This window comes from Plasmodium fragile, assembly GCF_000956335.1.
Source record: "Plasmodium fragile strain nilgiri unplaced genomic scaffold supercont1.9, whole genome shotgun sequence".
Lineage (NCBI taxonomy): Eukaryota > Apicomplexa > Aconoidasida > Haemosporida > Plasmodiidae > Plasmodium > Plasmodium fragile.
Window position 1 is genome coordinate 458,747 of NW_012192589.1, and position 20,754 is coordinate 479,500.

Sequence of the window (20,754 nt, forward strand, 5' to 3'; positions counted from 1 at the left end):
TGAGGTGTTAACACCTTTTTTTTTTTTTTTTTTTTTTTTTTTTTAAATACACCACGTATATACTTGCAAATTCTGTCAAAATAGTTGGCATAAAATGAATAGAAAAAATTAAGACACGTAAAAACGACATAGTTTTGCGGGTATCCGATTTTAAGATGTTGTCACTCTATATTTACTATATTGTGTATTGCGGGTAGACATATGAATATAACGCAGGATGGGGTAAACATAATGGGGAGATAATCGGGGGAGCAGCAAGCGAAGCGCTTTTTTGGGGGATGCTCGTGAGGCGAAATTGCACAGGGTTGTTCTCTTCCTCTGCATGCTACGCAAAAGGGGACGGGTGAATATGCAGATAATAAAAATGCTTGTCTTTTTTCTTGTTTCAACTTTGAATGCGTGCACACACTATCATAAAGAGCACGTGAGCAGTTGCTAGGTAAGCTGTATTCCTAATTGGTTGGTGGAAGTCGTACGCACTTTTGGGGCATTACAACCCACACGTAAGGCACCAGAAAGAGCAGCTTTTTAAAAAGTTTGGCATGTGTAAAATGGAGGCGGAAGAAGGGTTAATAGAATTTAGGGGTACTTTTATTAGGGCATATTTTTTTTTAAAATATAAGTGCACTGAAAATTTTGAGTTTATTTGGGTGGTTCCAACGCGATGGCTGAGGTTATAAAGTCTGGTGAATATTTTCCCGTGTTGTTAGATAATTAAATGTAAAAGTTGCTATTACATGTAATAAGTCATATTAAAAAATGGTAAATTTTGTGAATTAGGAAATAAAACAGTAGAAAATGACAAGGAGTCAATTCATCATGCTACATAAAACACACATAAGGATCACATAGGTTGTGTTAATATTAACAAGTTATGAATACTGAAAAGGTGACGATTTGGACAGGCACTTTGTTAATTTGTGGAAATGTATTTATGTGCATGCGCACAAATGGGTATTCATGTACGCCAGGTAAAGAGAGGGCATAAACAATGGGAGACAAAGTGAAAGGTGATTAAGGAAATAACTACACGTAGGATACAGTAAACCGCGTAGGAGTTAAAAGGGGGGAAAAAAAAAAAGAAAAAGAAAAGAATAAGTAGAATTATTAAACATAAAGAAATCATGACAGGGGATGAGAAAAGAATGTGTACGTGTATTTACATTAAATGATAACACTTTAAGGGATAATTCTCGAATGAGACATTCGAAAAATTGATTTCGTAAGTTTCAAAATATGCATGATTGCAATGCTTCATTGGAAATGTTTTTGAATTTTTTTTTTTTTTTTATCTATCTTTTAAGATAGGTTAAAATTTTAAAACAAAGCTTTTTCTGATTAGAGGTTGCTTTGTTTTTCTCTGAAATAATATGTCCTGTTCGATAGTTTAGCCTCTTCTTTAGCTGCATTCTCACCAGTGCTACACAGGTAGGTGTTTAAATTAGCACAGTCATTTTTTCCGTTACTCTTAAAGGGCATATTCGGTTCAGTATTCTTGTACTGCTTATTTTCATTTTGCACTGCATTTGTGTCATTAATTTTTTTGTTGTTTCGTTCTAGGAAATAAGAAACAAATTCTCCCTTTCCTCTATAAATAATACATGTCAATTTGGTGAACCCTTTTTTCCTAGCCAATTTGTGGACGCATATTTTGGGTATTTTGACTACGCCTTTTGCAGTGTTATACTTAACTAGTCCGCTGCAGTCATTTTTGAAATTGCGCGGAGAGCACGCACGGTTACGGCTGCTAAGCGTTTCTGCACTTTTAAAAAATATTTCCATGTTGGCGTCTTCGCGTGGGTCGCTTCCAATTGCGCTTCCAGTTTCCTCCTTTGCCTCCTTTTCCTTTGGAAAACTGGCCGCATCATGACATTCGCTTTTAGTGACCGCTCCGTTATTGGCTAGTCTGTCTTGGTTAAGCCCTGTTCTTGGTATACGGTTCCTGTTCGTTCGTTCTGTTTTGGCACTTTTCATTATTATGCGTTTCTTGTAGGGGAAAAAGTCGTCCAGTGGGTCGTCATTTGCATCGTCATCATGATCGTCCATGAGGTTATCATTTGGATCATCATTAGAACCACAATTTGGCTCACGCTTGCTATTATTGAGTATATTCTGTGCACTATTCTGTGATAAGAAATCTTCGTAATCGCATTCATTAATAATTTTATTGTATAAATCGTGTAAGGAGTACACCCTTTTTACATTTGGTGTAATGTTTTTTTCTTTTCTTAGAGTTAAGTATCCCTTGACTACTTTCTGTTCCAAACTTAATTTGTCGAAGCAATTGACTGTGTTTATTTTTCCCTTTTGGGGATCTTCTATGGGAATCCTTTTATCGCTACTTAAGTTGATATATTTCGTAATATCGATGTTACTGGTATGTTGGGTTTCGTTTGTCCCCAAGTGTGGGCTCAACTTTTCGTTTTGATTTATCTGAGCAGGTTCATTACTCTTTTCGTCTTCGCTTTTGCTCCTTATGGTACTGTTCAGGTGCTCCCTTTTGTTACTTAACACAGTGCTTATGTCATCCTCCATTGAGTCACCATACCTGTTTGTGCAACTTATCGAAGGTGCTTTGTTCACAGAATTCACCCTGCTGTTAGGGTCAAAATATTTACCTTCTTCCCCTGTCGTGTTGTTTATGTATTCATTTAATGACGAGTTACATTCGTTTGGGTTCTTTTTAATGGGTTCACCAAAAATTCCTTTTTCATATTCCTCATCCTTGGTGCTGCAGTCCTTATTCTGCGTGTCTAGTGCGCTATGAAGTTTCTCATTGAGTGAATATGTCCTCATTAAACTTTCGGAAATAATGGGGTCATTAGGGTTAACCATATTATGTTCAAAATTGTGCATTCGGCACATCGATACGTTTTCATTATTGTCTTCATTTTCGTAAAAACTGTTAATGCTTTGGTAATCCGCGGAGTCGCTTAGGTTCGTGTTTTGGTAGTTGTTAGCAGGTGCACTTTCGTCACTTGTTTGAGCGTTCATTTGTGAACTCAGCTCATTTTCTTTGTCCTTTCCAATGGTTGTCTCCCCCAAGGGACATTTCTGCGCTTCGTTGTCGCTCTTCTGGTACGCTTGCTGTTCTGTGATCTCCTGCTTTGTCTGTTCCTGCGAGAATTGGGTCTTCCATTCGAGATCCACTGCCTGCGGCGCTACAGCAATTTCAAACACTTCTTCCAATGCGTCTTCTCCTATTTTGCTTTTGTTCCCCCTCCCGTTTGTGCCCACCGAGTTGCTCTCCTGAGATAGGTGATCTACGCACTGGATATTATTATTCTGTGCAAAACTGTCCTGATCATATGGATTTAAGGGCGCCGACTCCATTAGCGACGTAGTTATGTCATATGCGGTTTTGCTATCATTATCACTGTATAGAATTTTACCCTCAGTTTGCAGTTCTCTCCTAACTTGCTGTAAAAATGCAATTGATTTTTTCTGAGCCGTCATGGAGCCATATATATCAGCACTGAACACCTTCACCTGGATCTTCGCCAAATAGTTGTAACACACAATATATTTTCTCTCTTTCGTAAGTAAGCTATCTATGCTTTTATTCGTTGATGAAAATTTTTTATTTTTTAAATAGTTCATGTTATGTTGCTCTTTGTTTTTGCCTTTGTTGATTCCTCTGGTGCCTCCTTTGGTAACACCTTTGCTCGAGTTTTTAAGACTCATCTTATGCATCTGTTCGTTGATTGCCCTGCCAGTTTTCTTGATTGCTCCATTTTGCACTCCTTTATTTTTTCCTTTTCCGTTGGACATATTTCTCATTTTATTTGTTTCATTACTAACTTTTTTGTAGCTACTGGCTTGGTTTAGTAGCATTTTCTGTTTGTCTTCGTCTCCCTCCTGGTCCTCATCTTCATAAAAGTTGTCACCTTTCTTGGTATTCATAATGGAGTTCCTTTTTGTTATAGTATTATGCATTGCATTTCCTTGACTTTTGACACTCTTTGTATGCTGCGATGTTCTTCTCCCCTTTCTGGTGCCGTTTCTGTTCTCGTTGCAAAGGTACATGTCGTCATCGTCGTCAGTATTGTCGAAATGGCTGTAACAGTTTTTTCGTTTGCTACCGTTGTTGCTGTTGTTCACGTCGCCGCAGTTATTATTACCAAAGTTGTAATTGTTGTCATACCCCCTAGGATTGTCGTTACCGCTGGCAAAGTCATGCCCACTATTGTAATGAACTTGACATTCCCGGAAGGATTTTCCTCTTTCAGCGCTTTTATTCCTCGTTGTTCTTCTGTTGATCTTTTGCGCTAATCCTAGTGCCCCTGGGTAGAGTTTGTTGTGTTGGTCTTCATTTTTGCAGAGTTTCTTATGATAGATCCTTCCGTTGTACACCCTGTCGTTGTAAGTATTGCTGTTTAGATCGGCCAAAATTTTGTCCTCGTCCTCCTCTTTCTCCAATCCCCCTTTACGGCCACTGGAAAGGAAAAGTATATCATACAGTTTGGTGTCATCTGCGGTGTAATAGCCTTTCATCAGGATGTCTTCGCCCCTGTAGTAGTCCATCTTACTGATGAAGTAGTTTATATTGCCTTTCATGCAGTTCTTATGAATATCGCTATCGCAGTAGAGGTCCACCAATTGAAAGTAGTTGGTGGGAGGGTCACTAGTATATTGGACATTGGTTGCGCTTTGCACTTTATAGTATGACTGCACAGTGCAGGGTTTGCACGATTTAATTTGTTCACACATGTTTGCGACGTTTTTGATATTTTTATCGCACAGGGATGATTTGACATTTTCTAAATATTTCATATATAGGAAATAAAAGGATTTATTTAAGAAGAAATCATACTGATAAATTTTCGTCATTTTTACTTGTTCCATATGTATGTTCTTTAACTTGCATTCGAATATATGATAAAATTGATCGGTTGTGTAAAACAAATTGGTGTACTTGTTCATTTGTGTATTGGCAGTTGTTCCTTTTTGCATATTCTTATTTCTTATGTTTTCTACATTGCATTTCATGTTTCTAAAATAGAAGTAGGACAGGGAAGTATTATCATACATGTTTTCATAGTTATTGGAATATAGGTCTACAAATTCGTTTGTGGCATCTATGATTTTTCCGTTTTCCTTTTTTTTTTTTTTTTATTTGCTAATATTCGAATGCTCTTAAATTTTGAATTGACTTTATTAATATAATTTCGTATTTCGTCTTCTTCTTTTTCTCCTCCTAAATTTTTATAGAAATCAATAGAGAGGCCTAAGGCAACATCGAATCCGAATCTTTGTGCCGAGAATTTTCTGAAGCTATATCCTTTGACTTTGTTAATCCATGAGACGATTACGTTTCTCTTTTTCGTGTCATACATAAGATTAATATTTGAGTTTTCTTCTTTGTTCACAACTGTCTTTTCTGTTTCCATGTTGTATAGCTTACTTTTGGAGTCCTTTTCATAGGAAAACACATTATTATTTTCTAGGTGATCTGGATTGATTCCTAGGGACCTTAGGAAGTTCAGGGCAATTTTTTTGGCTGTTGCGTGTCCAAATCGTTGAGCGGAAAAATATTTGCATTTAATTTCGTCACTGCAACCATCCTTGTAGTATATTACCAAATTGCGTATGCTAGAATCGTAAAAGATGAATGGGAACTTTTCATTTCTTAGTAAATCCTCTTTCACACATTTGACGGAGTCATAATTTCTGTAATAGTCTATGGAGCGTAAAATACTACCTTCCGTATCTGCTGATGCGACGTTTCCTCCGTTGCAATCTGCTTCCGCGACTTTTTGTCTATATGGGTTTATTTTGCTTTGTTCATAGTTTATGTTATCAGTGGAAATTTTTCTATGATGAACTTCTCCGTTCGTCATGTCGACGGGGTCATCTTGCATCTTTTCGCAATTGAATGGATCTGTATTCGGGTTGCATATATCGTGGTTACTGCTGTTCACCTTTGTACATTGGCTTCTTTTGCCATTTCCATTACTGATAGCGCTGATGTTTTTGTTCATAAGTTTGAATCCTCTTTTCCTCGTTTTCCCTGCTCCTAATTTTAGGCTTTCAATGGAGTAATTCGTATCTATATTATTTAACGATCTCATTTTTCGCTTTTCCTTTGTCGCCTTTTGTGTTAGTTTTGGTCCCCCCTGTGTTTTCAATATTTTCCTATTCATTTCTGAGTCGTATTCATATAGTCTGCTCGTTCCTCGATCATATATGGAATCAATGCTTTGATCTGAATAGTTGTGCTGGGTATCATGGGAGGATTTGCTTCTCGTGAGGTAATTGCTCCCACCAGTTTTGACATTATTGGGAAGTTCCGCAGAGCTCGTATGTTCCTTCTTACCACCGCAGTTAACTCTTTCGAAGTTGCTTCCTTTGTTCCCTCGGGTATAGCTATGCTTGAAACTTTGTGGGTTATAATTATGCACAGCGATATTAGCACTGGTGTTTTCCACTTCGCCAGGAATTACACCGATGACATCATCATAGTACTCCACTGTACAAACTGGGTTGTTGTTTTCCCCGTTGTGGAAGAATGTATGTGCGTTATTTGTGTTTAAGAAGTCGCCTCCGCTCAATGTGCGTGCGGTCGGATAGTTCACGTAGTTCATTTTATCACTGGTCCCGTGTCCAGGGTTGATTATTAGGTAAGGGATTTTGTGATCAGGCTGGTCGTTATTTACGCAACACATGGAATTGTCGTCCTCGATGTACTCATAATCATTCTGTTCGTTATAACATTTTGTTACAAAGGGATTTGTATTTCTCGTGGTGTTCGTGGCGCTACTTCTGTTGGCACCCATTGCTTCATTTGCATGTTTAATCTCGTAAGTTACATCTGGCCTGCTGTCCTCTAGGATTATGTTATTCTCTGCGTATTGATTGTACTGAAGGAAATTGTGGTTTTTATGTAGATATCCTTTTGTTACAATTTTTCTCTTCATCTCCTTTTCTGTGTTATTTCTACTCGCTTTGGTCACTTCGTGATGGTGACTCATGGGTTGATGCGCGTTGCTACGGGTGTTACTGTACGGAGTGTCCTTTTCTTGGTTCTGCACAGCCGTCGTTGGCATGTTCCTCCTCAGGGACCACTGTACGTGCGCTTTGTTGCCGTTCGATATGGATGTGTGAATGTCGTCTACATCCTTTAACTCATTTTGTAAATAAGAATAGGAATTCATAAGAGAACTATCGAAGGGGGGTTTGGTACCTTTGTTGTGTTGTGCAGACGGAAATGAATTCGAGTTTTCTGTTCCTTTAATATTGATGTACATATCTTTATTTATTAAGCTATTCTTACCATTCGGGTTTTCCTGCATATATATGTCTTTCATTTTGTCGTATTCCTTAAGGGGATCTGTGTGTGCGCTTATGTTTTCCTCTGTCTTAATTTGCACGAATTTTCTGTCAACTTTGTGTCCAACGTTTTTAAACATTACCCGTTTGCAATAACTGTTTTGTTTTAGTTTATTCTTATGGAGGAAGTTACTGCTGTATTCGAACGGGTCAGTTCGAGCGGTCTTGAAGTTTCCATCGTATTGGAGGGTTTGCTTCTTCGTGCAATTTCCTACGTGTCGATTTTGCGTCCCCATGTTGTACATTTCTAAGCTACTCATTTTGTTACATATTACAGGGCTTCTATCATTTCTAAAGGGTTGTTCATCACAATCGTATTCGCTGCAGTTGGCGCTGTTGCCGCTGATATGATCAATGTGGTTACTTCTGTAACCGTTGTAGGTATAACCAGAGTTGTCCATCTCGGCGTGATAAGCAATGCTATTTCTAGCCCCTAAATGGGAAGTGTGTTTTATATTTAATGCACTGCTGCTTCCAAGTTTCTGCTTATACAGATTATTATTGACATATTCCGCATTATGTGTTTTTCTCATATTGCTATCTGCATAGATTGGAGGGTGAATACCCTTGGGGTAATTACCATTTTTGTTTATGTGGCTGAAGAGGGTGCTATTGATTTTGCTCTTTAGTGCGTTGTTATTATTGTCTATGAGAATATCCGTATTCTTATAATTATTTATAAAAAAGTTGCTTTTTTTTTTCACTTCACTTATTATATCATTTAACGAGTGGAATATATCGTAATGTTCTTTATTCCAATTATAGGTTTCTTTTCTTTTGAGGAAATGATTAATGGGTATGGTTATATCATCACTTCTTACGTACCTGTCCTCCTCTAGATATTTATTATTTGGACTGATATTCCTTTTATTTTGCTGCATATATAATCCTTTGTGTAAATCACCTGAACTGTTCATGTGTTTGGTCTGCATTTTTTTGTATACGTTGCTTAGTTCCTCGTGTTGGGCTTCTTTGGAATAGAATTTGCTTTGTTGGATCTGTTGTTCGCCGTAATCTGGGTTGACAGCCTTGTGGCAAAATTTGAAGCTATCACGATGGGGTCTCCCTTTTGCATCAAATTCGTTATGGCCGTGGTCTCTTTCGTTTTTGTCATCATCGCTTTCGTTCTTTTCATCATCGCTGTCGTTTTTGTCATCGTCACTTGCATTTTTGTCATGGTCCCGGCCATTCTTGTTATCCTCGCTGCTATTCTTGTCATCGTCGTCACTTCCATTTTTCGCATTGTTACTACGGTTGCAGTTATGACCGTAGTAGTTGTCATTATGTCCGTTGTTGCGCCTACTGCTGTAGGCACCTCTGGAGTTGTTTCCATTGGGTGTACGATAATTGGTGCTCTGGTGTTCGCTGCCACTGTTGTTGGTGCCGTTGCTTTTTCCTCTTTGCTCAGAGTTGTTACTCGAAAAGCATTTTGTGCGGGCTATATTCGACTTATGCTCATCCTCGAAATTATTCTGAATGTGATGTGTGAGATTCTTTCTACAGGTGTTCACACTAACCTGATTGCTATTTTGTTCCCCGCTGTCCTCATAACTGGTTATGCCCTTGACATTTTGACTATTGTTACTTTGGCCCCTATCGGAGTAGTGCCTATAAATCGCTTTATACATTTGGAGCTTATTATCCATAGGATTATCATGTGTTTCATTAATTCCATGGTGCGCTATCTTTGCACAATGTGCGTATTTATCCGTTAGTTCGTTTATTTGTTTATTAAGAAATGTAGGGAAATGATAGCTCTTGTGCAGATATTTTTCCCTTGTTACCAGATTGTCTGGGTATTCCTTTGGAAAGGACACTTTGTATATGTTATGTACATTTATTTTTTCTGTTGTATGGATTCTTTCATTTAGCACATTGTGGTCGATCAAGGAGTTAATATCCTCCATGACGGGTAAATCGTTTTCATCGGTGAAAGGGTAGATATTATTGTTGCTGCCTTGATTCATTTGGATTCCCGCCTCGTACATGTTCTTCACTTCATAATCATATTTTTCACCATAGTAGGAATTTCCATCATTGGCATGATCATCATTTTTTGCATTTAAATTTGCATTTACTGTGTCACATATTATCGTTGCATGAGACAATTTTTCGTCATTATTGCTGTTGTAACATATATTAGATGTAGCATGAGTCTTATTTTGTTGCTCATTCTTACGTCTGTATTCACTTTGAATTATGGTACTGTTGCCATCTGTTGTGTTCGTTCCGTTACCATTAATTTTGGAGCAGATGAAACGAACATTTTTATCTAAAACATCGTATACGTTTTTTATTTCCGAATTATTCACGTTGTTAATGTTTAAATTGTTATTTTTTTCATGTTCAACTAGGTGCACATGTGCCTCATTGGAGCTAAATCCCCAGTGGCTATTCAATTTTTTATCATTCTTGTGATGCGCTGATGAGTTGTTTGAATTTGTCACGTAAACATCTGAACAGGTGCCTGTTTCATTCGTGTTTCGGATGATTTCACATTCGCCTGTGTGTTGGTCTTCGCAACTTACGTAGTGGTCTTTGCACTCTTCCGACTTGCGCAAATGGCATTCTTTACCTTTATGACCTGTTTTGCGGTTGATGGATCCCTCCGGTCCCTTGTTAGCCTTGTTTGCATGGTTAGTGTCGTTCACCCTGCTTTTATCGCCTTCATGAATTTTGGCTATTTGGACCATTTTGCACATTTTACCACTTTTGTCGCTGCCTTTTTCTTCGTCTTTAGGTTTAGTCCTGTCCTTATGCCTTCCACTGTGTTCACCACATTCATGGTCCTGCCTTAACCCAGCTGTCTTCCTTTGGGCCTTTACTTTATGCGCGCTTGTTGGTGCATTATTGTTGCATTCATCTTTATTTTCGCCTAAATGAAAGTGTGTATTTGTAACCTCTACGTCATTATTGAATGTTATTTTATTTCTAGTACTTTTTAAAATATTTAAATTTGTCTCTTTCCTTTTATCCAAATATCTATGCCTTAAATTGTAAAATTCTTGGATATTTCTCCCCATTTTTTTTTTTTTTTTTTCCTGTCCCTCTCTATATGTTGAGTATCTCTTTTTCGTTTATTTTGTTCTGTTGTAAGTTGCTATATTTTGGTTCTTCGACCAATTTTTTAATTTCGAATGAGTAAATGTTTACATAACAAAAATGCTTGATTTTTTGGTCAAAAAGAGGGACACATTTCAGTATACAGTGATGCAAATATATGTATATGCATCTACGTGTTTAATACTTTAAGCACATGATTAGTATGGTTCATATTTTAATAACGTGTAAGCAGGTTGTATGATTAACTGAGGTGATTATTTTATGTATGTTGGAAAAGAAAAAAAAAAAAAAGTGTGTACGGACAAAAAGAAATGAAAAAAAAAAAAAAAAGAGATTAACGGGAAAAAAAATAAGCACATGTAATTATAATGGTACATTTTATTCGCGAGTACAGAAATGTGGACATTTTCCCCGCACATACATTTAGACAATTCGTGAATAAATAGGTATGCACCTATAAACGCATATATATATATATATATACGTGTAAGGCCATTTATATATGTGTACGTGTGTACACAGGCACACAAGTACGTGTTTGTACGTGCCGCTTACATGTTGGCCTCATTTACAGCACATGTGGTGAAAACAATTTGGTGTAAAATTCACAAAACTGGAAAACAAAAATTAAACCCTTTGTATGTGTACATAAAAATGTGCGTACATAAGTACACGGGTATGATATGTTTACTAGGGCTTGCAGTCCCTTCTTATAGATATCCCTTTCACATTAGAACATTTCCCGCACTTAAAAATGAAATAACACCCATATACATTGTTTTACTTTTTTCACTTTAAGGGCAGGAAAGAAAGAAAAAGTGCGGGAACTAAATTAAATAAAATTAAGTAAAATTGAATAAAATTAAATAAAATTTTAAAAAATAAAAAACTGAACATTTTAAAAATTGTGTAAATTTGATGAAACCAGTTGAGCAATTTTCTTCGCGCGTTTTCCTTCGTTCTGCTTGACACATTGTTCTTACAATTTTTAAAAGTATTCTTAAAAAAAAAAAGGGAATGTTCGAATAACGCGTGAAAAAAGGATAAACCGAAAGAAATAAGTGAACGGAAATTACAAAGGGAGAAATTAAAATGGGAAAAGGAAAGGGAAAGGACTAACCGGAAAGCTGAGCTTGAAGGTTGAACGTTCAAAATTGCGAAATCCTTATGGCAAATTTCAAGCTGCAAGTTCAAAATCGAAACTTTCTTTTACCTTATTTTCACCAAGCTATGTTCCTATTTTACTAACACATTATGGGGACATTTTTTTTTTTTTTTTACACATTTTTTTTTGCGCTGTTTAAGCCACTCCAGCCCTAAAAAAAAATTATCCCGTCACAATAATTAATGTTGTAAATTCACATAAGATGAAAGGGTTTTCCTTTGTTCCCTCTAGGAGTAACTTAACATATGCTTCCATTTTGCAGAATTATTCGTTATGCTGTTATAATTTGTGTAAAAAATGTGAAACAGGGAAACGAAAAGAAAAATAAGCGGAAGAAGGGGAAGACATGCCATAAAAAAAAAATAAATAAAATAAATAAATAATCATAAAATTAAAAGCAGCGGAATATTCCTTTTGTTGAAGTTTTCTCTTTTTATTTGCACAGTTAAGTGATTTGCATGAATATATGCGCATATATATTTTACCGTGCGCACACACCGCCGAATGGATGCGCGGACCTCTTCATATAAACCAAATGTGAAGGCTCTCAAATGTATGCCAAATTATTGTGGGAAAAACATAACATGCGTGGCAAATTTTACTAGCCTTGGAAGTTGCCTACGGCATATTTTTGTGGGAATGGAACAAAGGAAAGGCCCAAAATGCTGCGTCTGTGTATTCGCGCATGAATGTATGCAGATTTATATGCACGTATTCCACACGGAAGAAAATACGTATGCCTCGAAAAGGTGGACGACTGATACCCACCCCAGAAGTATTTTTGTTTTTCAAGCATAGCTTGCCAGGTGGGAAAAAATTAATGAATCAATTAGGTTCATCGCGCCATGTGCATTTAAAGAAAAAATCTATGGCATTATGTTGCTGATAATAATAGAGCCCTAATTTGTGGGCATACTCTTTTCTAGGAAAAAATTTATCAAACCAATCAAAGTTTCGCTTCGTACCCCCCTCAAAATAAATTGTGCCTTGTTACACTGGGCAATATACAAACACATAAACACACGCTACATTTGATGAACACACAAAAGAGCATACCATCTGAATTTCACGTAATAACGTAAAGACCGCTAACTGGTATTATCACATATGTATGCCCGCGCACTGCTGTGCAATAAAGTCGTTATATGACTGCATATGAATAAAGTCAACAAGTCTCTATATTTACGTTTCAAATAAAGCTGTATCCACATGTCAGAAGTGGAAAAGGGAAGATGCTATTTATAAAAGTAATTCCTCCTTTTTGTATAAAGCTAAGACAAATATGAATCTGTTATGATCCATCATACACATATATAAGATAACATGATTACTTTGTTAATATTGGTTTAATGCCTTTTTTTTAGGGAAAATAGATTTCTGTGGTCCTGTTAAAGGTGTTGCACTAAAATTGGATGTGCTATTCATGTACCACCCTTTTTATTTTATTTATTTATTTTTTTTTTTTTCACCATGGGGTATACATTCGTACGCAGGAGAAATTTGTTAATTGAGAAGAGTAAATTATTTTTTTACCTGCGCATATGACATGGTGTAGCCATTCCAAAAACGGAGTAAAAAGGGCATATCCATGAAAATCCGTTCCTTTTTATCGTATGCGAAGAATCTTGTAGAATCCTACAAATAAGAGACGGCTTTAATGACAACATAACTTTTGTTTTCTTTTTTAAAGTGAGTTTTTGCCTATTGGGGTAATGTTTCTACGAATACTATGATACGCGCTGCAAAGAGGATAAAATTAATTTTGCTAATGCTGTAATATGTATGCACTGTTTGCAGCAACGTATGCATGGGAACAGGAGTAAAATTACGATGAAAAAACAGTTGGTTAAGGAAATGAGTAGGAATGCAGTAATCGAATCCGATATTTATTAAAAAAGTAGGAAATACTTTAGTATGCGAGCATGGTCTAGTGGTTATGACGCCTGCTTTACACGCAGGAGATCCCGAGTTCGATCCTCGGTGCTCGTATTTTTTTTTTTTTTTTTTTTTTGTTTTGCGATTTTTTAAATTTTTGCATTTTTTTAAAATTGAGACAATGCTTTTAACGTTAAACATAGTAACGGAAACAAATACGAAAAATAAAAATGAAAAATTTCAGTTGTCACATTATAGGAAGGGTGAAAATGTCGAAACATCAGTTATTGCAAAATTATGGGCGCTGTCGTTCATCCAGTAAAGTTTAAATTTCTTTATATATTTTTTCCCTAATTAAAAAGGGCGAAGCGCAAGTTATTTATTTGGATGGTCCCTTATTTCAAGAATGTTTTCACATTATGGCGTACAATTGCGAGTCGCGTATTTTGTCGCATGGTGCTTCTTTACGAATGGGTTTGCGCAACGCAAGTTGAAAAGGTGTACATATATATACATATGCTTATCGATATGTATGCACATTTGTATATGAATATATGTATGCATTTGTTGTCCATTTATTAAAACGCCTTTTTGTGTTATACGTGTACGAGTAAAGGGCTATATTTGGCTACGTATATTCGCGCTTTTTAAATGACGAATATTAATCACGCCGTAATCCTTTTTTAAGTACAATTTATTCATTTATCACAAATATAATGTGAACACGCATGTACGTATATGTACATATGCGAATTGATTTGTAGGTACACAATTATGTATGACAGGACATATCCTTCTTAAATTATTTTTTTTGAACCTGGTGAGAAATTCTTAAAGTTAACTAAAGGGAAAATTTCAAACGCATGGTGATACGTCAGCAGTGGAAAGAATTAAATACACAGCGCTTAAAAAAAAGAAAAAAAAAGTTCCACATTGGAGCATATCCCCTTATTTTATTTCCAATTTACGAGCGTGATAAATTCAACATTTGAGGCGCTGCGTTAAAATATGAAATGTTCAAAAGGTCAATACTAAATGGTGGTTACATATAAAAAATATAATACATGGAACTATACGTTTTTGTGAGGAAGTGGGCATATATAATTGCTCCATTTTATTAAAGTAATTACAGCAATAATTTTGCATTAAATAGTGAATAAACCTTTTTTTCTACCTGTCAAATAAAAAATTTTATTGGTATTAATTTTGCTAGTTTCACACGATTGAAAATTTTTGTTTCCAGGAAAAAATTAGCCACCTGGGAGGATCGAACTCCCGACCTTTGGTTTACAAGACCAACGCACTGCCACTGTGCTAAGGTGGCAATATTGAATTTTCCGCATTAATTACTATTATCATTTAGCACAAGAAAGTAAATAAAATATTGTAGCTACAATGGGTTCAGGTTGATGTATTCATACGCACAAAAAAAAAAAATAAAATAAAAAAATAAAATATTTCAGCATTATGTACGTGTTTGTTCCCTTTTTTAAAGGTACATTTGAGAATTCTTTTTTTTTTATTACGTTGTATGTGTTATAATGAATAACATAGTGGTACCTGAAAAATGTTGAAGTGGCATTTTTTTTTTTTTTTTTTTTTGCATAAATTGACTTCTTTGGTCTGCAATTTTTGAAAGTCTTAAGCTGACAATTTGCTTATTTAAAGAAAAAATATTTCTCTGTTTTTTTGTTCAGAAGCATATCAAATTGATAAAGCGCATTTATAGAAGGTACTCATGTCCATTTGCATTTTATCTAGAAAACACATTCCCCTTTTTGTATCAAAAGAAATTCACGTGAGGCTGCTAAGATGCTTCATATTAAGTATTTTCCATTGCATTGCAGTTGGGTGCGTGTGTATATGTATGTCCTTTTTACTTTTATTTCCTTCATTTTATTTTTTTTTGGAAAAGTTAAGCCTGCATTTGTTTGTTACAATTGGGTATGAATTAACACATGTGCACATTGATGGGGAAAATGAATCCTCCATGTGATGAGTGCATATCAAATAAAAAACCGGTCAGCGGAATGGTGATGTAATTCGTTGCCCAGTTTAATCATTTGGAAATGCTAACCCTTTTATTTATTTTTTGTTTTTTAAATATCTCGTTTTAGTTGCTAAGTGAAGATTTTCACATGATCTATTGAGAGGAGTTAATATTTAGGGTTCATGCCATTGTGTATGGGGCCACAATTCGTTGGCTTATTTGCACATATGCATGTGTTTATATGGATCCAAATATTTTTATTTAAGGTCTTCTTTGAGGCATTCCTTTAAGCCTCTACCAGGAACAATATAATAAGAATGTGCAACGTAACGCGCTAAGCAGACTGGCATAACAGGTGAAAAACCGGGCCAATGAAAATGACGTGGAAAGAATAATCAAAGTCAATGCTAACAGTCAATATCACCTTCACTTGAATGGGAAATGACGAATACGTATACAAATGTGCATGCATATATACATAATACTAATGTAAGGTATGCTATGTTTAATAATCCTCCGTATGTGCAAGGTTTAGAAAAAAAAATGGATATCGTCCAAATAAGGCAGTTTTAATTTTGCTGTGCTGCAACAGTTTTATTTATTTGTCTACATTTGGAATGATGATAAATAAATGTGAGGACATAACAAACGCAGATTTGGCGAGTTAAAAAACAAGCAAGAGAAGTGTGGGAAAAAAATTTACGAAAAGGCTTCTTAATAACGTTTGCCTTATATTTTTGTCGCAGCTCTGTCCTTTTACAAGTAAAAATTTTTAACTTTGCAATGAAAAGAAAGACTTCAATGAGTCCCAATGTGCACTCGAACGCTTCAATAAGAAAGAATTAGTTGCTGCATAGCGCTTTTTTATTGATTCTTTTTTTTGTTTTTTTTTTTTTTGTAGTACTAAGCATTTTGACGTTATGCGTTGTTAAGTTGGACACATAATTCGTGTTTGGTACCGTCAGAATAAATCTGTTGCTTTTGTTTTTTTTAAGTAAATAAAAGATCGTTATTTTTGAAAACTATTTTCCTTGCTACCCCGTTGTAGTATATTTTATAATGATAAAAAGTGATTAATTTTTTGTCTTTTTCTTTTATATTACTATATTTTTCTGTTTAAATATGCAGCCCACAAATAAAAAGATTAAAAATTTTGAACTATGTTTCCGCTGTGTTGTATGCGAACGTGAGTAATGACATATGCGCAAATTGGCAATATACCAAATGACTTAAAAAATGTACACAGGTGTTTCTAGAGGTCTTTTAATTTGTCTAAAGCGTTGTGTTTTTTTTTAAATAAATTTTGTAGAAACAAAGTTCAGACTTTAAATATTAATAGTACCCATAATAGTTGCAGTTGGACGTTTGTGAATTATTTGTTTATTCAGTTGTGTTATTTCTTCTGGTAGCATTTCGTGCGTTTATTTTTCCAACAAAGAGGCCTTTTCAAAGTTGCTTCAGGATAGAGGGGAATTAAATGTTGATCGTAACAATACATCTGTTTGTTTTGTACATTTAGCAATTCACCCTTAATAGTCTTCTTTTGACTAGGCCATATAGAAATTTGCCATTTGACTGCTTTTTCTAGCGCCGCAAAAAAAGTGTCCAGTTGACAGAAATGCATGAGAACAAGGGGGAAGACATATCCATGTAAACACGTTCCTGTAAGCATATACATGTGTACGTTTGAAGATGGGCGCATATCACCCTATGTACTGTACAAACGTTAACAACAGAAACTACTTCACATCTTCGCAAAAACGAAAAGTATATACGTACACGCAAAATGGAAAGAAAACGAGCCGAAAGTAGAGGAAAGCACGAGGATAGTTTTTTTGAAAAGAATAAAGACATTAATAAAGAAGAATTAACTTTGGATGAACTTTTCACCGAAAACATAACAAATGAGTGTAATCAAGGTGACGGGGCAGACGACCCCTCATCACATGTTGGTAAGGAGGAGAATGAGAATGTACGCAAAAGACAAATCGGAAGAAAAGTGAAAAAAGTAAACAGTACTAATAAATTTAAGGAAGTCAGATTGTATATATTTTTGGTTCTTTTAATTTGTTTATACTCGCTTTTAGTGGTAAGACCTGAGTTTTTCGTATCGCGAGAAAATTAGAATGCGTGAATATGTGTGTAAATTTGTCCTCTTCGCGATTCATTGGCTTCATCCATGATTTGTTAATTTATGGATAATTGATCGTAAATGAAAAGTAATAATAGGGGTTAGTCACCTTTTTGTAAAATGACTTAATTTTTTCTTTTTCACATTTCAGAACACGTTTAGGAAAGGGCTGGGCTGTGTTTTCTTAGCACACCGGTTAATGCATTTACAACACGAAAATATTTCCATGTAGCGATAAAATTGTGTTATCATTTTCTTGAGCGCATTTGCGGTATTGCTTGTGGGAGGAAGAGGAGTAGGAGGATGATATAGATGTTCTTGTCTACTTACCACTGGATTTAACACATTATAACTGCGCTTCGGTTGAGGGTCTCAATGGTGTAGAAATCTCAAACGTGTGATGAATGAAGAGAGAAATTCATGGAAGGGCGTCCCGGATTCATGAAGCATTGACAAGTATTAAAACGACTAATATCAGCAGAATCATCAACATAAATACGAAAGAAACGGATAAAAATGTGTTAGTGCGAAAAAGATGCAACCTGCTTCAGGTTGCTATTAGTTAGTAGAGAAGCGCGTTAAATGTTTTTATTTTTACGCATTTGTGTAAAGGGGGTCTAGGCTCTACTTAGGTACTCAATTGCGCTTTTTGTTTAGTCTTTTATTCAGTTGTCTTCTTAATTATACCTAATTGTACAGTTGCTTGCTTTTTTGTTAAGTGTAATAAGCGGGTGAACTTGGACGGAGATGTGTTTATATGTGCTTTTAAAGTGGAGTGCGCGTGCAGTTGCTTAAGTGCACGTTCGTGCTGTCATGCATACATAACTGCACGCATGTTTGGCATAAAAAACAAAAACTTCATTTTCTGGTTATTAACATGTTGAATATATAGGTCAGCACAATATGAAAAAAAAAAAAGGGCAGAAGACGGAATGATGTCGTTTTTATTTTTCCCTCACATGCATACAAATATAAAACGATTGAGATGAAAATGGTAGATATAAAGACATTTACTGTGATGTGTAAAGGTAGAGCAAGTAATTATTATACAGTAACAGGGGGTCATGAAAATTTTTGTTCAAAATGAGCAGAAATTAACCACCAGTGCATCAACTTAGTATTGCACATAACGCAGGGGAGGGGATATATATATATATGACAAAACAGAAATTATTTTGGGGGCATTTTTTTTCATGCTAAAAAAAGTGAAACAATGGTGTAATAATGTGCCATGCATAGTGATCTTAAAAAGTAGACCATTTGGTGCTTACTTTCATGGGGAGTGACAATTCTTTTTGAAATTAAATGCGTTCTTCCCATTTGTGTTACTTTACTATGTTCTTCTTTATTTTCGCAAAATTAGGGTTCACCCCGATATTTGTACAATGCTCTAAGTTGCCCTTTCCGTATGCGCAATACGACGTTTGACCAGTGTAATTTGTGTATGTGGCATGAGTAGACGAACATAAAAGGTACATATGAATGTATATAACATTGAATTAATCATCAGGACATGTGCCAAGTGATACTTGTTTGTTTGATCCTGGTACTGAATTTTTTACAAGTGCGACCCCCTTTTTTTTGTGAATTACTTACTACTTATGGCTTGCTTTTTTTGTGGTTAATTCTTCTTTTGTTGTTCCGATTCCTCCACAGATGAATTCAGAAATTTGTAGTACTCCTGTTTGAAAGGATTTGTATAGGTTTTAATTAATGAGATTTTTAAAGCATCATAGATGTCCTTGCATAAACTAGAATTAGTTTGTAAATGCAGAATTGAGGCATGTAGCATGTAATCCTTAATTTTTAGAGTATGCAAAATATCATTAAAATAATCGACCCATATATTCCATTTGACTTTTTTCCATTGGGCATCAAAATTTTTTGTTAATTGGTTATTAGCCCAATTACTATGAGCATTTTCAAAGGCTGCATTAAATTGTCTATCTCTATATTCATAATACTCCTTTCTGTAGAAATCACAATATGTATCAAACACTACCTGTTCTAATTTTTGCGCTTCATATGTTCGATTTAATTCATGGAGGATGTACTCAGCCGTATGTTGCACACACTCTTGTGGCATGTCTAATTTATAGTTTTCTGCATTTTCTTTAAGAACTTGAACCAAAATGTCCTTGGAATTTAGAAGATGTTGTCTTTCTTGGCTAGTGATTTTTTTAAAGTGTTCCTTTGCTATTTCTGTCATGTCATATTGGAACTTAATAATTTTTAGATAATTATCAAAGTTATCAATATGATTAATAGATAAAACTTTGTTTATGTTTTCATCACTTAAGAGGAGACCTGATGGCCTGTTTCCCTTAGTTGTTGTGCATGGAAAAAACGAATAGAGAACCAAATGGTACAAAAAGATTGGATATATTTTCCAAATGATCATTTTAACAAATAATGCATGCATTAAAAAGGGGCAGGGGAGGACAAGAAAGTCATGAAGTTTTACTTTAGGATGAAGTTCATATTACAAAATGGAAAAATGACGAGTCATCATTCCTCGCGTTGTTCCTGACCGCTGAGTGTCACAACGAGTGGACATTCATCTGTTTTCCCTAATGCACTGTAGGAAGTTTGCCCATTGTAGCACGGTCATTACGGATTTGTCTTTTCAATTTGTTTTCCTGTTTTTTTTTTTTTTCTTTTTTTCCTTTTTGAGTAATTCGTGAGAGGAACATGTGTGATGTTTTAAAAATTTGGGACAGTTGTGCAACTTCGTCTCACGACAAATTTGTTCAACCTGAGTTTGGCAGAATTGGCATTTTTTTTTTTTCACTACATTTTTTTTTTTTTTTTTTTGCACTCCTTTTTAAATGAAATATTTTCACCATTTTTTATTTAATCTCAGCAAATATTGCACTTGCCTTTGTCACTGAAGTACAGGTATATAAAAAATATCCATTATGGTGGTGCTGGGAGACACAAATGAAAATGTAAATATATGCACATAGCTGCAGTTGATTAAACTTCATAGCGCTCTCACCAAAGGAAACATCGAGACAGAAATATCTCAGTACTGGTGCAAGTTTTATCATTTAGACACACGAAAATGAGAACAGTGCTGCATTTTAGCAGACAGTGGAGTCGCCTTTTGTGGTTTGCCTGTGCATACATGGTTGAGGACATATTAACATATGCATATATGAATGAAACCGCGCTAATTTTGTTAAAAATACGTTGCCGAAT

General features: G+C 35.4%; 4 protein-coding genes and 2 non-coding genes across 6 annotated transcripts; 2 read left to right on the top strand and 4 right to left on the bottom strand.

Moving 5' to 3' along the window:
- Positions 1–1,338: 1,338 nt before the first annotated feature.
- AK88_01149 (uncharacterized protein) lies at positions 1,339–5,031 on the bottom strand (the record flags this gene model as incomplete). Its single annotated transcript, XM_012478787.1, has 1 exon — positions 1,339–5,031. The coding sequence occupies one exon, from the start codon at positions 5,029–5,031 to the stop codon at positions 1,339–1,341; it is 3,693 nt and encodes a 1,230-aa protein (XP_012334210.1).
- Positions 5,032–5,078: 47 nt separating this feature from the next.
- On the bottom strand, positions 5,079–10,352 carry AK88_01150 (uncharacterized protein; the record flags this gene model as incomplete). The annotated part of the gene is made up of 1 exon (XM_012478788.1): positions 5,079–10,352. One exon carries the CDS (start codon positions 10,350–10,352, stop codon positions 5,079–5,081), a length of 5,274 nt encoding a protein of 1,757 aa, XP_012334211.1.
- A 3,121-nt stretch (positions 10,353–13,473) lies between these two features.
- Positions 13,474–13,546, top strand: AK88_01151. Its single transcript has one exon. It is a non-coding gene; the product is annotated as a tRNA-Val (tRNA).
- A 1,138-nt stretch (positions 13,547–14,684) lies between these two features.
- AK88_01152 lies at positions 14,685–14,756 on the bottom strand. Its single transcript has one exon. It is a non-coding gene; the product is annotated as a tRNA-Thr (tRNA).
- Positions 14,757–17,208: 2,452 nt separating this feature from the next.
- On the top strand, positions 17,209–17,547 carry AK88_01153 (uncharacterized protein; the record flags this gene model as incomplete). Its single annotated transcript, XM_012478789.1, has 1 exon — positions 17,209–17,547. The coding sequence occupies one exon, from the start codon at positions 17,209–17,211 to the stop codon at positions 17,545–17,547; it is 339 nt and encodes a 112-aa protein (XP_012334212.1).
- A 1,627-nt stretch (positions 17,548–19,174) lies between these two features.
- AK88_01154 (uncharacterized protein) lies at positions 19,175–19,954 on the bottom strand (the record flags this gene model as incomplete). The annotated part of the gene is made up of 1 exon (XM_012478790.1): positions 19,175–19,954. The coding sequence occupies one exon, from the start codon at positions 19,952–19,954 to the stop codon at positions 19,175–19,177; it is 780 nt and encodes a 259-aa protein (XP_012334213.1).
- Between the last annotated feature and the right edge of the window lie 800 nt (positions 19,955–20,754).